We start from the raw sequence: 18,216 nt of genomic DNA on the forward strand, positions 1-18,216 counted from the left end.
TTAAGAGCGTAGGCGTAGGCGCAAAATTTCGGGCCAATGCTTTTTAAATGCAATAATTTTTTTCGAATCCTAAGAAAACTAACAAATATTTTTGAAAAATTTAAACGCAGAATGGAAGATTACATTATTACCGAGGGCCAAAAGTCCCTTAGAATAAACAAAAAGTTTTTTTAATGAGATATTTGAAATTAAAAATCACACTAAATTTTCTCTTTTTTTTCACCCCTGTAACTTATTAAAATAAACAGCATAGAAGTTTTCAGGGACTTTTGGCCCTCAGTAATAATGTAGTATTTCATTCTGCGTTTAAATTTTTCAAAAATACTTATTAGTTTTTTCAGGATTCGAAAAAAAATGAATGCATTTAAAACGCATTGGCCCGAAATTTTGCGCCGAGCTGTCAATCGTTCCAATATACTTTTATTAATTGCTAGACTTGTTTTTCAAATATTTTCTCTTAGGAAAGTTGCGGTACCCGCCGAAGAAGTCCAGAAAGCAAATTGAGCAAGAAGAACTTCTACTGGAACAACACGCCAAAAAAGTAGATACATCTGCTTTCGTTGACATTATAGATTTACTGTCAGGGGACTACCATAGACGAAAAGAAGCAGAAAAGATAGCGAAGCAGAAAGAACTGAAAATGAAACGGAAAACGGACACACTAAAGATGGAGGGCTATTCGTATGAAAAAGAGAGGGGGTAAGTGTTCCTTTTTAAAATATATTGCTTTTAACTACTTAGACTATTAAATAAATGTCGTATTTACCAAAATAAACTAGCTAATATAAACAATATAATCATTTATTAATTTATATAAATCTTTTTTTTTATTTCTTCCTTAGCTATATACGAAACATTGGAAAAATTATGTAAATCATTAAACATACTTCCAGTGGTTGCTACAAGAGCTGAAAATATATTATTATCTGTTCTCTTAATTTTCTAAAGTGTCTTTTGCCAATTTGATTAGCGAAATATTGAAGCAATCATATTCCAAATGTAAAGCTTAGGTGGTTAGGAGATCAAAGCTCTTTCTTATCGTGTAGGAGATCCTAGACGATAAGGAAGGTCTTGAACAAGTTTCAGTAGAGTAAGGCTAGTTTTTATATTCCAATTTTTCCTAGTGCAGAAGTCAATGCAGAAGTCAGTGCAGAGTCAGAAAACATAACAATGTGTTTGAATATCCTGGCAAGTTCATATAAATGTTTCCTAAGGCATGAAACTAGATCTTCAGAACCCCTTACACCATTAGTCTCATCCAGACGTGCATATAGACAAAGTTGTTATTAAAAAAATGAATGCCAAAGTTGTAGATATAAAGATTTCTCTTATAGTAGGTTATTGAAGTTGTGAGTTTGGGAAAAAGCAATGCCTTTTGAAGGTCAAATGTGTAAGCATATTTATCCTGCGAGGCTTCCGCAGCATCTTTTTTCAGTTCTGCGCGTGCTTATTCTGCTCGCCTTAATTGCAGTTCTCTTTCTGTCTTTAAGTCGGCTGTCTTTTTTCATTAGTTTCAGCATGGATGTTTTTAAAATAACTTGTCACAGTTGCTGCAAGTGCCCTTTAAAAGTAGTTTAAAGTGCAAATTAAATTTTTGGCTGAAAATTTGGTAATAATATTTTTCGTTCACCGGATTTCTGTTCTCACTTTCACATTTCTCTTTGTATAAATCATACATTTTTTAATATTCAAATCTGGACTTAAGCATCGTTTGTTCTCATTGTCCTTTCTTGTATATTGACTTTGGTAGCAGGGAAATTACTTTATATGGTCAACAACATACGAGTCATCAATTTTACACGACGCTGCTTTTCTAATTGCGTCAATAATCTAAATTGCATTATCTAAACATCTGTATAATCTTCCCCTACTTATTTGTAAGATGGTAAGAAAGTAAGTCTTACAAACCCTCAGCTGATTATTAGCTTCATCTGGAATAACGTGCTGATACATCTTTGATTTTGCTTGTCCTGATCCGCCTATTGTCCGACGCCTACTGACAGTTAAGGCGTTAACTTAACCCCGCCAAAAACAGTTTTGTTTTTAGTAATCAGCCAGTTTCCAAAATAAATTAAAAAAAGATTTCAATATATCTGCAAAAGGGAACTTCTCACAGCATTTTTTGGGGTATTTACAGTCATATCCAGAGGGAAATATCTTCACTTCAGTTACCTTATTACTGCGAGATCTGCACTCTTTACCACTGTTACGATTGAACTTCCTTTTGTTAACTTTCCAGTTTTCAAGGCTTCTCGGGCGCTTTCTTCCTCGGAAAATTTCTTCATTTTCCCAATCTGAATGGACAGGCAGAGTAACGAAGTTGCTGTTAGCAGTATCTGCGACAGGTACGATGTCACCTGGAGCTCCATCACCTTAAAACAAATTAAATTGTAAAAAAATATTTTCCCATACAAAACATATCTATAATACAGTCAAGAGAAGCAAATATAGACAAACTTTTTGTTCGTAGATATCTTGCACTACAACCAATTTCTTTTAAACAACTGATTTTATCGTCCGCTGTACTCAAGCATTAAAATATAATTTTTTAGGCTTTAAGCATAGTTAAAAACTGATTGAAATAATATTTCAGGGATTTAAATATCTTTCTCTCTTGATGTACTGGGTTGAGTCATGAGAAATGTTTTTGGGTTAGCAGGCACTTGGGCGGACGCCTCCGTTTCAATTTGGCCGACAGAACAGTCTCGTTATAGTCAGATGATGTATCACCCTTTAAAAAAATATATATGAAATTAGATGTTTACTACAATAGGTCAGGCTGTGATTCACGTTTCAACCAATATGAAACACTGAGTGGCAATCCTAAACTTAACTATAACGACATTGTATTTACCTGTGTCAAATTCGCCTAGCGACCACTCTTCACCTGATCCAGATGAAATATCCATTGCATAATCCAACTAGCCAACAAAAATAATGTGTAATAAACTGTCAAAAGCTATAACTAAAGGTTTAAAGCACGTCAACACAGAACGGTACACAGTAAACAAACGTTACCCTTTGGTAAACTACCCTTTACGACTTGGTTCAGTAGTACTCTGACAGAAAAAAAAACAATCTGTTAGTAAACACCAGAACTTGTTGCTGCCTAGCCGATATTATCAGAACTAGGATTTGGTTCATTATTATACTGAAAAACTAATTAGTTGGTGCATGTTATAGCGTTAACTCGTAAATGACAAAAAGTGGACTTGGTTCACTTCTATTCTGAACCCTCTATATGTCACATTAGTAGAGTTTGTCTCGAGAAATAATTATTCCTTTCTACTTATTTGTCCCTGTTTAGTAGCATTATAGTACTTTTGCATATACAGGGTGAAGCCAAATTCAACCATTTAATATGTTATCCATAAGGTGTAGTAATTATCTTGTATCTTCCCAGTTATCGTTCGCGCTTTCTTTCCTCTCCGATCTCTTACTTACTAGGTTTCCCTGTTCCTTTCAAAAATAAGGTGGTGCCCAAAATTTTCTTTTCTTTCGTGTTCTCTTGGTTATTTTACTTGTTATACCGGAGAATGTTGAAAATTCCATGAACTGCCAGGGTCACCAATGAGGAAGTGCTGAGAAGGATGGGTCGAGACAAAAAATTGTTGAGAACAATAAAAGTACGCAAGACTGCATACCTTGGACACATACTGAGGAATGATAATGATAAATATAGTCTTCTGCAGGTCATCATGCAGGGTAGAGTCGATGGCAAAAAGGGAATAGGTAAAAAGAGGAAGTCATGGCTGCGAAATATTCGACATTGGACAAACATGACTGTATACGAATTATTCCACGTTGCAAAAGACAGAGAAACTTTTAGAAATGTGGTCGCCAATCTCCGTTAATGGGGACGGCATAGGAAGAAGAAGAACTTACTTGTAGTCTAGCTCTGACGAACCCCAACTAAGACACCTCTACCAAACTGAAGCCCGGACCTTAGTGTCGTTATTTGTGTAACCCTGTTGCCAAATATCAGAGCATTTATCATCTTCCGTTATTCACACTCATCTACCGTCCAACTTGGTAGGGTACAATAAATAGATAAAAGATGTATGTACAATGTGCCACTATGGCCGATTTATAACAAACAGATTCCAGAAAAAAAATTGGCTTTGACACAGATTCCAAAAAAAACCATCGTTAAATCTTCGAAAGTCTCCCCTTCTACAATTTTTATTTGAACGCTCTAGTCATTTTAATCAGATTGTGTTTCTTTTTGAATAGTAAAAATGTCATAATATATCGATTATTACTGTTGCCAGGTTCGTTTGTTTAAAACATAAAAACCGAATTTGTGACAATAATTAGTTTAAGTTAGTAATTAGTGAATGTAAAAAATGGCACTCGTTTCCAAATAATTACTTGACCGCATCACCGACAACTCGTTATTATTCGAACAAATGTTTGTTAAAAAAACTTATCTATTATTCTAATCTGTTATTATCTTTCACTGAGATGAATAAAACATACGTAATAAATAGACTTCAATTAAAACAAAAAAACAACCTAGCATAACAAAAATGGTTAGAGCATAGGCGGAATAATTACTGTCGACCCTGAACCTTAATAAAATAGGTAATCGAGATGATTTAATAAATAAATGGGTGTTAGTAACGGCAGATTATTCAAAAAATTGACAAGTTGGGCTCAAATTAAATAATAGTTTAACATTTTGTGGTTTATTTGTCTTTTTTTTTCAACAATATAAAGCATAATATAGTCTATAGTGTTAGTTATTATACTTCTCCGAAACAGCTAGACCGATTTTTATGAAATTTTATATGTATATTTGGTAAATCTGATAATAGATTGTAATCTATTTTTTTATATGCCTAAGTGGTAAGGGTCGTCCATTACAAACATTTTTTAAAAATTTTTAGATAAAATTTTTTATTTTAATATTTTTATGAAGTGGCATTAAACAATACAATTTTTAATTTTCACCCTTTCTATCACTAACCCCTATGTTTTAATAGCCATATTAGCAATTTAATCATTTTAACCCTGGTCGATAACTGATCAATTATCACTAGATCAGTTATCCCGCCAGGCGTCACGGAGTAGAGATGATAACAAAGCCGGTCTTCTGTCTTTTTCACATAATAAACCTTCTCTAACTTCTCTACGTAGTTTTCGGCCATTATTATTGTTGATGTATCAAGCGTAGTAGTTACGTTTACAATTATCCCATTTCTCATTTTACCTTCTAAGTGTAATTTTCTAAGAACTAAAAAAGAATACCAAATGGGAGAAAAACAACTTAAAATAATCTGCTATATCTCAGACGACGCAATACTACTCTTTCGAAGTGATGTTGATTTACAACGTATGCTGCATCAATTTAATATAACCGCCAGAAAATTTAACATGTTAATTTCTCCAAAAAAGACAAAATGCATGGTTGCAACAGCAAATTTACTAAGATGTAAATTGGAGCTGGAAGGTCTGATAATAGAACAAGTGATGGAGTTTAAATATCTAGGCATCACATTATCTAGCTACGAAAAGCTCGAAACTAAAGTGGAAGATCAAGTGAATAGAGCAAACATAGCCGCAGACTGTCTGAATGAAACCATATGGAGAAAAAAATATCTTCTTTCTACCAAGTCCTCTTTTTACCTCGATTTTTTCGTTGAGCAAGAACTGGCGCATTCGTTGAGCATTAAAAGAAGGCTCAGGATGCGGGATATACTCCAGATCACTGGAGATCACTGGGCAAAAATGCCAGCGTAGTTCAGACAGAACTGACTGGTACCGCCATAGCCGCAAAAGAGATAACCCAAAAAGGTATAGCAGGGAAAACTATAATGATCTGCACAGATAGCAGACAAGCGCTACTAACCTTGAATAGACCACGTGTTACATCAGGTTTAGTAATGGAGTGTCACGAGTCACTAACTCAAGCTTCGGATGGTAATACCATCATTATGAGGTGGGTTAAAGGACACAATAGGAATAAAGGCAACCGCATTGCTGACCAATTATCTAGGAAGGCGGCAGGCCTAAGACTCTTAGGACCTGGGGATCTTTTTGGTTTGTCATCTACAACAATCGCGGAAATTGTCAAATGTCACTCCCATACGAAAACCGTAAAAAGATGGGAAGAAGGGAAAGGATGTAAACTTGCCAGGGTAACACTAAGTAACCTTGAAGAGTCAACATCAAAGAAGTTCTTGGGAATGACCAGGAAAAACCTACGTTTGGCAGTTGGTTTTTTAACTGGTCATTGTCAACTAAGCAAACACCTCCACACACTGGGGCTAGCAAACACACCTCTATGTAGGAAGTGTGAACGAGAAGACGAATCTGTAGAGCATGTCCTATGTGAATGCCCAGAGTTATCGTTAATACGAGAGTACGTGTTCGGCGAGTCCTGGCCCACACCTGCACACATAAAAGATATGTCTCCTGGTGACTTGTCCACCTTCCTAAAAGTGTCAGGATGGACAATGAGCTAAGGGTGACAGCTCCCTGGGAGGATGCACAATGGGTCAATTGTGGCCTAAGTGCTGTGAAACTTAACTCGCCCTCCCTACTCTACAGATACAGATACTACAGTCATTGCAATCTTTAGCATTTGTGATTTTTGGAATCGTTATAAAAGTTGAGAGAAGCCATTCTTTGGGTATGTGTCCCGTCTTGTGTATGGAGTTAAAAAGGTCTACCAAGACATCAATATTATCTTCATCAATTATCTTCAATAGTTCAATTGGTATATTATCGGGTCCTGGAGCTTTTCTACCTTTTGTGTGTTTTATGGCATAAATAACTTCCTCTTTCATTATTTCTAGTCCCGTGATTTCTCCGTCAACTTCTGATTGTTCTACTTTTTGGTCATGAAATAGGTGCTCAATGTATTCTTTCCATCTACGTAATTTGTCTTGCGTTTCAGTTATAGTGGTACCATCTGCATTTGTTAATATGCCTATTGGTTTGTTACTATTTCCTGAAATCATTTATTTAACCTTCTTATGGATGTTGCAAGTGTCATACCTTGCCTCACATTCCTCAATTTCTTGACATTTAATAGACATCCATGTTTCCTTAGCTTGTTTTATTTTCTATTTTATTTGTTTATTAATTTCTTGATATTTAATTTTATTTTTGTTTTTATATATTTAATTATATAAATATTACATAATACATTTTATATTTATGTCTGCACTTTTTGCTAGTTTGCCATGAAATGCAAAAGTGATATTTGACCGTAAAGTCACTTAGCAGCTACTTCAAACTACCACGCGCCTAGTGTCGTATTTAAAATATCTGCCAATTGTGCATTTACGAGACAGACTCAATTTATTAAGCTATGATATTTATTAGAGATCTTTTATATCGGTCTAATTGACAGAATTTTGATCTTTTTTTTATGTGTTGACCATCTCCAATATACATCGTTGGTTGTAGTTTATTAAGTTTTCCAAAATCTGTACATTTTCAAAATTAAAAGAATGGCTATTTTCTAGAGAATGCTTAGCTAAGGCTGTAGTGTTTAATTTTTTGGTTTGTACACTATGTTTGTGAGCAACAACTCACCTATGTAGATATTGGTGTGGCTGGCCAATATATGTTGGGTTGCAGGCTTTACAATTTCTTTTATAAATTTATAAACAATCCGACTGATAATCTTTAGTAACATTGGGTATAAAGGACATATTATAGCATTTGCTTGAGTTAGTGATATTACTATTATTATTGCTAGGTATAGTTTGGGTTTGTTTTGGATTGGTATCGGAATAAGATTGATTTTTGATAATACAACTTGTTTTTTTTTTTTTTTTTTTTTTTAAATTAGACAGTTATATAAGTTAAAAAAAACAACAAAATTACTTTTCGTGATTTAAGTGTAGATTATAAGAAAAATAACCGACTGATAACTACTAACTGTTTTACAAAATATGTTAGGTCCGAAAGATATTTAAATTTTAATACCGATGCACCTATTTCAGTCTTACTGACGGAGCAATTAAACTATCTAGCCCACAATACCATTCCCAAAATATGAAAAGAGTTATATATTACAGATGAGTAAAAAAAATGTTTGGCGTAGATTGAATTATACACAGCATACAAAGAATATCTCATCATCACAACATTTATAAAAATTGGACGTTTGCGCTGGGTAGGGAATGTTGAACCGATGCAGGAGGATTAAGTACGAAAGAAAATAATAAGACAGACACCAGCAGGGAGAAGGTGAAAGGGAAGATCCAATCTTAGATACATGGAAGAAGTGGAAAAAAATCTGAAAGCTCTAAAGATTACCAACTGGAGGGACAAAGCAAGGAACAGATCAGAAAATCATAGAATAAACTAAAACACACAAAGAGTTGTCGAGCTAATGATGATTAAGAAGTCACAATAATAATTATTATTACAGAATATCTTTCTACCATTTCTTTAAAATAACCAGTTATTAAAACAATAGGGTTTCTTATCCGCAAGTAATTAAATACTTATCCAAACGAAATTGTTTAAAAAGAAAAGTTAAAAATTTTACAATTTATTCCATAGAACCGAACTTCTTGACTAATTTTCCTCTACTATAACAAATAAATGAATGATTGCTTCTGAATCTCGAATTGATGTTGTGTATTAGATAACTTGTTTTTATATATAGCCCGAAGTCATTTCCAACCAAGTAATAGATGCTCTTCACTTATCGAAGTTTGACAAGGGCAAATTTAGAAGTCAGGTTACTTAAATGTATCATATTTAGAAGTTTGTTTAATAGAACTAAATATAACAATTGCCTGAGTAAATAAAACTGACTTATTTGTGCAAGTTATTTTTAAAAATTATTATTAGTAATTTTTGTTGTTTGGTTAATATTGTCATTGTCGGTTACTTAAATGAAAAATGAATACATATTATAGAATCTAACAAAAATGATATATTTTTTAGATTTACGTGTCTCGACAGTGTAGGTCACTGACACAGGTACAATAATTGCATTACGTTACATTACAAGAATATACATTTACATTACAGGAATGTACAGTTACATTACAATCGAAAAATATTGGTACAATTACTAGTTTTCATATTCTAAACTACATATCGACTTCTGAATTTACTGGTAAAACTGATACTAAAAATCATACGAACAAGCTAAATTCCGAGCAACAATGTCGAGCATATTAATTTTGAGACCCCAAAAAAGATGCAAAAAAGTTTACCACTTTAACCCCCGGGCTTCCCCCTAAAACCCGCCTCGCAGGGGGGTAAAAACGCAAAAAAATCAATTTACAAAGAATCTGTACACGGTAGAAAAAAAAATTTTAAATAAAAAATGTAGCTGAGATAATTTTAAACAAAACTGTTAATAAGCATTTTTTGTGTAGAATGAACCGTTTTCTTAGAAACAACGCTTGAAGCGAAAATTGATTTTGCATGTCAGTTAATGTTCAATAAAATTTGTATCAGCTCGACAGTAAAAATTCGATATCTTTTGATTCAAGTGACCTATCGACAAAAATCAACATGCGATTGAAAGGTAAAGAGTTCAGCTTTCGTATGCAGTTTTTGTATTTTACCACAAATAAACTTGGATTTTATACAGATGTTAAATAAATAAATGTGGCGTGATTTTTGCCATTTTTTATGATTCTCACGAGATCAATACAATCTATCCCTTTCATTGACTGGTCACTATGAAGTTTCGATTACTAGACTCTAACCTTTAAAACTTATAACATGACATTTTTAGTTTTGAGTTTTGGCAACAAATGTGAGGTATTTGAAATATGTTTAAAAAACGCTGGATTTAAACTTTCACTCAACAAACGATCTAAAACATTTAAAACCATTTTTTCAATTACAGTAGTCGTTTGTACGTTTGTACGTTAGTACGTTTGTCAAAAGAACAAAACTTCTGCAATAAACTACACTCAAAACCGTCTTCTTAAATGCATTTCCCGTGACGTGTGATCGTTTGTAATGTAAAACATTAAATTCTGCGTTTTTTATTCATATTTCAAATGCCTTATATTTGTTACCACAACTCTAAATTGAAATTTCATGTCATAGGTTTTAAAAATTAATCTCTAAAAATGGAAATTCTACTACAACTGGTCAATGAAATTGATCAATTGCATTGATCTCACGAGAATCATAAGAAATGCAAAAATCGCGCCACGTTAATTTATTTAACACCTTTATAAAAACTGAGTTTATTATCGGCAAAATACAAACACTGCATACGAAAGCTGCACTCTTTGCCTTTAAAACTCATCTTGGTTTTTGTTGATAGGATGCTTGAAACAAGAGATATCAAATTTTTACCGTCGAGCTGATACAAATTTTATTGAACATTGATTTCGTGCAAGTAACTGACATGCAAAATCGACGGTCGCTTCAAGCGTTGTTTCTAAGAGAACGGTTAATTCTACACAGCTAATGATTATAATCATTTTTACTTAAAATTATCTCAGCTACATTTTTTATTTTAAACATTTTTTTCTACGGTGTACAGATCTTGGTATATCGATTTTTTTGTGTTTTTATCCCCCTGCGAGGAGGGTGTTACGGGGGAGCCCGGGGTAAAAGTGGTAAACTTTTTTGCATCTTTTTTGGTGTCTCAAAATTAATATTCTCCGCAAAATTCAGCTTTTTCGTATGATTTTTAGGGGTCAACTCTGTGACGACTGTACTATTCACAGAAGAATTTGATAAGGTTTTGGAATTGATTTAATGAGCTGACAACATTTTATAGGTCCTGGCTAAGATTATTCTTTCTTCTATATAAGAAATAAGAACAGTGTACGAGTATATGTTTAACATATAAAATGTATAACAATGCGCAGTTACACATGAAGTCAGAGGTTAATAATGGTTTGATCCAGGGATGCTGTATAAAATATGTCCTAATATAAACATAATGTCCTACGACCCTTAAAACCCGAGTTAGCCCTTATTTTTTTAAAAATTTACCGGGGTTTTGCTTATAAACAATAAAAATTTTTAAAAGAACCATTTTATTTGAAATATTAAGAATTCAAGTTTAGAACAAAAAATACGAACGATTTCGTTAAGATTTAAGAATTCTTAAGAATCCAAATTTATAAAAGTCGCAATATTTCCGGTTATAATCAACGAAAACTGATGTTTTTTGTTTTAATTTGGGGTAACTCGTGGCATAGATCATAAAAATACATTTAGTTTTATTTTAAATGAAATGATATTTTTAAGTTAAATGATTTAATTTGATAAAATAAGCCTTTTTCTTTAATTTAGTGCTTTCAGAATCACAGGTGTAAAAGCTTTTTGAGATCAACCATTTCAATTTTAAAATAACTATTAAGTGAAACTTCTAGAAATTTTTAATGCTGAATATTAGTAATATTACCTTATTCTCATGCGAAATCAAAGTTTTTTGTGCATTTTCAGAAAAGTTAGCCTTAATAATGTATTAAAATTGTGTTTACTGTGAACAAGTACATATTATAAACACACAAGTAGGTTTTTTAACTTATTTGTGCTCCTTGACAACGTGTAACTTTTTATAACCTAGTTGACCTGTTGACTGACTGATTGACATCTCTGCCTTCACTGCTAGTGCTGCCAACCTAAGCGATATGATACATTCCCTTTTTACTCCGTAAATCTAGAAGCCTTGATCATTCTCCTATCTGATCTAGTTTGAGGTCGAATCTCACTTTCACTACTATCACTTGAACTATTAATATCATTATGGGAATTGTTATCAAGTTTGTCTGGTGATGTATTAGACATGGTTTATCAGATTCTCTAGCAGGCAATTCTAAACTAGGATGAAATTCAGGATGAGTATTAAAAAAGGATGTGGAGAAGATTTTATAAACGATGAGTTTCTTCTATATTCATTATTTTCGAAATCCTTTACAATATATGACCTAGGACTCTCATGTTTATCTATAATTTCTGCGAGCACCCAAACCCTGTCTTTTTAAGCACTACACTTTGTCTGTTATAAAACCCATCTCTTTCCTTGGCCTGTATATCATAAGAATGTTTCCTCTCTATCCTTTTTTTATTTTATCTTCCACTGTAGGTTTGTCCTCTAAGATTTTACTGCATACTGGTAATGTTCTTCTTAACAGTCTCAAGGTATTTTTGCAATAATTAAGCAAAAAATTAACAAAAATAGCTTTACAAACCCTCATTTTAAATGATTTTCTATTCTAATATATGTTACGTAGTTAGTGTTTATACAGGGTGGTCCTTAAGTAATTGTACAAAAAGAAACAGTAGATTCATCACTTTAAAATATTACGATTTAAGCCAACTTGTTTTAATAAAATGTTGATGTGAAGAAAGATACAGGGTGTTAAAGTTGAAATTTAAAATTTTATTTTTCACTATAACTTTCACATTTGTAAATATTTATGGATAAAAATTTACAATTGGATGCTTTTGAGAAGAAGGAATTATAATTTGATAATTACATTGATGTAGCTGATAGAGGGAGCCACATATGCCATATATGTGGCATAAATTTGCTCTTAACTTTTTTGCTCTTTAAGTTACCTCTATTTGTGGTAAAAAATATTAAATATACAATATTTTAACAAAAAAGGTATATTTGTTAATAACTTTAAAACTCAACAGTTTTCGAGATAATCGCATTTTACAAATCAGCTCCAGAATTCTGATTTAACGCAATTACTCCAGGCAATGAAGGGAAAATGGACAAAAACATCAATACTTCTGAATTTTCGTATGAAATACCTTTAACTTTAGGTTAATAGTTAACGAAATATTAAATAAAATAAATATATCAGTAGGATAATTAATAATAGGATTTGACAAAATAATAGGATAATAGGATTTTACATCAAACATTTTACGTTTTATATTAAATTAGTTAATTAATAAATAGTTACTAAACTATTAAATTAACTTTATTAAATAATATTAAAATTTTTGTCAAAGTAAGTGTTTGATATGTCCACCATTTTCTTCAATGCATTTGTCAATACATTCCATAAAAGGTCGTCTCATATTAAATAGCATCATTGGTTCAAAAGAAACATTGCTGTAGTATTTATTTCTTCCCATAGTTGATTGCGAATGTTTATGGGATTCTTATAGACACGTTGTTTCAATGCATCCCATACACCAAAATCGAGCGGATTAAATTATGGGCTACGTGGTGGCCAAGGAAAATGGCTACCACGACCAATCCAACGTTAAGGAAAGTTGGTATTTAAGTATGTTCTCACTGTCCTCGTATAATGTAGTGATGCACCATCTTGCACAAACCACATATTTTACCTTAAGTTTAAAGGCAATTCTTCCAACAAAAAAATAAAATCGTTTTGTAAAAAATGTAAATAGTTCTCACCATTTAAATTACGAGGTAACTCGCATGGCCCTAAAAAATTATTTCAAATGATTCCACATGATACGTTTATTTGAAATTCATGTTGAAAATACCTTTCTTTTTTAACATAAGGATATTCAGTATCCCAGAAATGATTGTTCCTTAAATTAAAAACACCATGACCTGCAAATGTAGCTTCGTCCGTAAATCATATTCAATCGACCAAAGAATGGTAAAAATTTTGCCTGTTTCGGATATCATTTGCAAATCTGCATCTTAAAGGTAAATCTGCTGGTAATAGATTTTGCACAGATGTAAAATGGTAAGGGTGAAAATGCTCACGGTGTAGGATCTTTAAAACTACTTACGTAGGTACTTACTTGAGAATCGTCGTCAACGCGAACCATCTTCTTGATCAGGAGTAATGATTTTCTGTTTATATATATACTTAAATATTCCCTTTCCGCTGCACGCCAGTTATAGTATTGCTGACAATAAATAATAGCAATCATATCTCTCATATCCATATTGGAAAAATTATTGCTTTATATAATAATTATTATAATAATTATGCTTTTCTTTAATCAACCAAAATAAACTAGATATTACAAAAATCACTGATTAAACGAAACAAGATTTATTTTTAGTTGTCAAAGTCATACGTAACATCAGCCTACTATGTTAAAATTGCCCGTAAGGCATTGAGGTTGTCTACTGACATCAAAACTGGCTTCAAAAAAAAGTGGTAGGTACATTGGCTGGCACTATAGACTAGCACGAAGCTTCGTACTGTGTTTTCTATATTTTTAAAATTTAAATAATATTTTTAAAATTTAATAAAGTAATTTTATTATTTACTTATTATTTATATTTGAAACAAATTATGTTATATTAAAATATTCAATAAATCATTATGTTTACTAGTAGCGCCACCTGCTAACGTATCAACAAAGCATACGTTGTTTACTTCTGACAGACCCGTCAAAATCAGACTAAATTTTAAATTGTTAATAAAATATAAATTTGATATTTGATCAATAATTTGATAGTAAATTTAATTGTTATATAAAATAAATGCGATGTTTAAAAATAAAATTTGATTATAGTTTGAAAGGAATTTATTAACAACTAACGTTAAAAAATATATGATGACTAGAAACGAATTGATGGAGAGTAGTATATCGATGTGAAGACCGGTATTTCGTGACGCCACTCGTGACGCCATCTCGTGGTGCTTCTTCCGTGACGCTCGCCTCAGAATTTTACTATAGAGAAAAAGTAATACAACGCTAGTACAGAAGCGATAGAGAAAGGTTTTAGAAAATTGTAAACATGATGACAGCCAACGTCTGAATACGGACACGGCACCTAAAGAAGAAGATAGAAGTTTCGCTCCAATAAGACAGTTAGCAGCCATAAAAAAGCATTTTTCGATGTTACATCACCATCTTTAAGTTGTTTTTATAGAAATAAACTATTAATAATTATGCTTATCCACAGGTATTCGAAATTATTATGCAGCTGATTTATAAAATGCGATTATCTCGAAAACTGTTGAGTTTTGAAGTTATTAAGAAGTAAACCTTTTTTTATTAAAATAATGTATTTTTAATATGTTTTTACAAAAATAGCGTTAACTTGAAGAGCAAAAAAGTTAAGCGCAAATTTATGCCACATATGTGGCATATGTGGCGCCCTCTATCAGCTACATTAAAGTATGCACAAAATTATTATTTTTCATACTCAAGAGCACCCAGTTGTAAATTTTTACATATAAATGTTTATAAACATGAAAGTTATAGCGAAAAATAAAATTTTAAATTTCCGCTTTAACACCCTGTATCTTTCTTAACATCCACATTTTATTAAAGCAAGCTGGCTTAAATCGTAATATTTAAAAGTGTAGAATCTACTGTTTCTTTTTGTACAATTACTTAAGGATCACCCCGTATATAGTTTATAAGTAAAAAATGGCGTTTCATCTTTTGCATATTTTGCTTATTACATAAATATGGTTATCAGCAAATTTATCATAAGCATTTGTTATTATACATACCTCTATCAAAGAGTGGCACGAAAGAAGCTTTTTATTTGTTAATTTCTCTGATCTAATATTTATATAGCCCACAGTTGTGCTTATCCAGTTGGTCACCCAGTACAATTTCCAAGGGAAAGCTCAATCCTTCTAAAGTTCTATAAATTTACAGAGCAGTCCTCGTATAAACTTTATAGTTTTCATTTTCTCCCGATAAAATTAAAAACTAGTGCTAATTTAAACGATACTACTAAATCCAATTTAAGTATTTGCAATATTAAGGCTGTAGATTTGTAGATCCACTTACTATGCTATACTAACGTGGCACGTTAATGAGCACTTTTTGTCCCACTGGACCAGTTTTTTCTTAAACGATAAACATATATTCGGTCAAATTATAAGTGTATTAGGGATGTGGTTAATAAAAGTATGGTTTTATTGTGCGGCGATTAAAGCAGTAGAAATTACAGATGAATTACATATAATAACAATCAAAAACGAGAAAGTTTTAGAAGTTAGATATAGATTTTTCGAAAGTTGTTTATACACGGAGTTATATGTTTAAAATTTTTTTTTTAAAATAATATCATAACAGCGAGGAAGCGATATATAAATTTTGGTTTATTTCACCTATTCAACCTACATAAAAATATTAAAGAAATGGCAGGGCTGCAAAAAAGAAATCACAGCACAACTCTTTTAGATAAAAATGGAAATACTATGATAACGACCGACGAAAAGCTAAAACGATAGAAAGAATATATGGAAGAGCTCTTTGACGACGAAAGAGGAAACCTACAAGACATATCTTTCGACGACAGAGAAACAAGTATAGAAATTACAAAGGAAGAAATATTGTATGTACTAAAGAACACCAGAAACGGAAAAAGCCTCAGAAAAAGATCAACTGCCTATTGATATCCTTAAAATAATAGTAAATGAGTACATGGATGTCCTCTTGAAGCTCCTTAATGAAATTTATCAGTCGGGTGACATACCCAATGAATGGTTGACCTCAATATTTATTTGTCTCCCGAAAAAGAAAAATACTAGACAATACACCGACCACCTCACCATAAGCCTGATCAGACATTTAAAATGTTTTTAAAGATCATCCATAAACGCATTTACCAAATACTTGATATGGATATTGAAGAAACCCAATTTGGATTCCGTAGAGGCGTAGGCGTACTGACTAGTACGCAATAAAAAAAAGTACGGTTCAGTTCTATAAAAAGGTGTAATATCACACAAGCCTTGTAAGTCAGTTGGTCGAGTTACCATGGAAACGAATTAACAGACGTTATTTTGACAAATTAAAAATTATTAATCTGTCATTGTAAATATAGTGGTAATTTAAATACAGATAAATAAAATGAGTTCATCGAATAGTGAAGATGAATTTAGTAGCACACCACCCAATATTATAATATTATGCAGTTAGCTGCGAACACTACCGAGAACCTATTACCAGAAAAATCTAGAGGAAGATATGAAAAGCTATATCAGCAATTTATGGATTGGCGTACAACAAATAATGTAAATTCATTTTCTGAAAACGTACTCTTGGCTTATTTTGGAGAAATCGCTTAGAAATTTAAACCATCCTCATTATGGGCAATATATTCTATGCTAAGAAGTGTTATAACTTTGAAAAATAATGTTAATATTGAAAATTACCCGAAATTGCGAGCTTATCTAAAAAGACAATCAGAAGGTTTTAAAAACAAAAAATCTAAAATTTTACATCCTGATGAAATAAAACTTTTTAAATGGAGCTCTTGATGTACAGTACTTGTTAATAAAGGTATGTTATTTAAAAGTATAACATAAATGTGCCTACTTATAATACTTTTATTTTAAGGTTATTGCAATTATTGGAATATGTGGAGCTTGTAGGAAACAAGAGTTAAAAAATCTTAAAATTTGTGACATTAATGATTTAAGTACCATGTTATTGGTTAAAATTCCTACGAAAATAAAAATATGTAGATCTTTCGTTATTTCCGGAAATTTCTATAAAATCTGCAAACAGTATATAGAAATTCGACTACAGATTAGCGATGCGCAAATAAATAAATTTTTTCTTAATTATCAAAGAGGTAAATGTGAAAAGAGGTGGTCGGATTAGTTAAACAAAATAGGCGGTGTTCCTAAACAAATAGCCGAATATTTAAGTTACCACATCCCAAAATGTACACAGGTCACTGTTTAAGACGAACTTCTGCCACTATTTTGATAGATGCCGGTGGTGATTTAATGGCTCTTAAACGACATGGCGGATGGAAATCTTCAACAATGGCCGAAGGATATGTCGATGAGTCAATAAATAATAAGACGTCAACAGCCAATAGAATTATAAATTTAATTGAAAGTAATTTACAGACCTTTACATACACTGAAGAGAGTGTTCACTTTACATACCTTCACTAAAATGAAGAGAGTGTTCTGCGGAAGAGATTTGAGCCTTGAAATGAAACTTCGCCTGATGAGATGTTACGTACTTTCTGTGCTGTTCTACGGAATGGAGTCATGGACGTTGAAAAAGATTGATACCAAAAAATTAGAGGCATTTGAACTGTGGATGTATCGCAGAATCCTGAGAATATCATGGACCGAGAGAGTCACAAATGTCGAGGTCTTGAGAAGAATGAATAAAGAAAAGGAAGTCATATTTACGATCAAAAAACGAAAACTGCAATACTTGGGACACATTACAAGAGGCGAAAGATATGAACTGCTTCGAATAATTATGCAAGGGAAAATAGCAGGAAAAAGGTCCATAGGAAGAAGACGAAACTCCTGGCTAAAGAATCTACGGGAATGGTATAGCTGTAGCAGCAACGAATTGTTTCGGTCAGCAGTTTCG

The 18,216-nt window shown here is 32.3% G+C and overlaps 1 protein-coding gene across 1 annotated transcript in view; it reads left to right on the top strand.

Moving 5' to 3' along the window:
* The window catches only part of Dnah3 (dynein heavy chain 3, axonemal), a 547,435-nt gene that overhangs the window by 140,107 nt on the left and 389,112 nt on the right, over positions 1 to 18,216 (top strand). Inside the window, exon 3 of the mRNA XM_072538195.1 lies at positions 462 to 699. Coding sequence (XP_072394296.1) covers positions 462 to 699 — 238 coding nt within the window. The remainder of the gene's footprint in view (positions 1 to 461; positions 700 to 18,216) is intronic.

The sequence above is a fragment of the Diabrotica undecimpunctata genome, chromosome 7 (genome assembly GCF_040954645.1).
Source record: "Diabrotica undecimpunctata isolate CICGRU chromosome 7, icDiaUnde3, whole genome shotgun sequence".
Classification (NCBI taxonomy): Eukaryota; Metazoa; Arthropoda; class Insecta; order Coleoptera; family Chrysomelidae; genus Diabrotica; species Diabrotica undecimpunctata.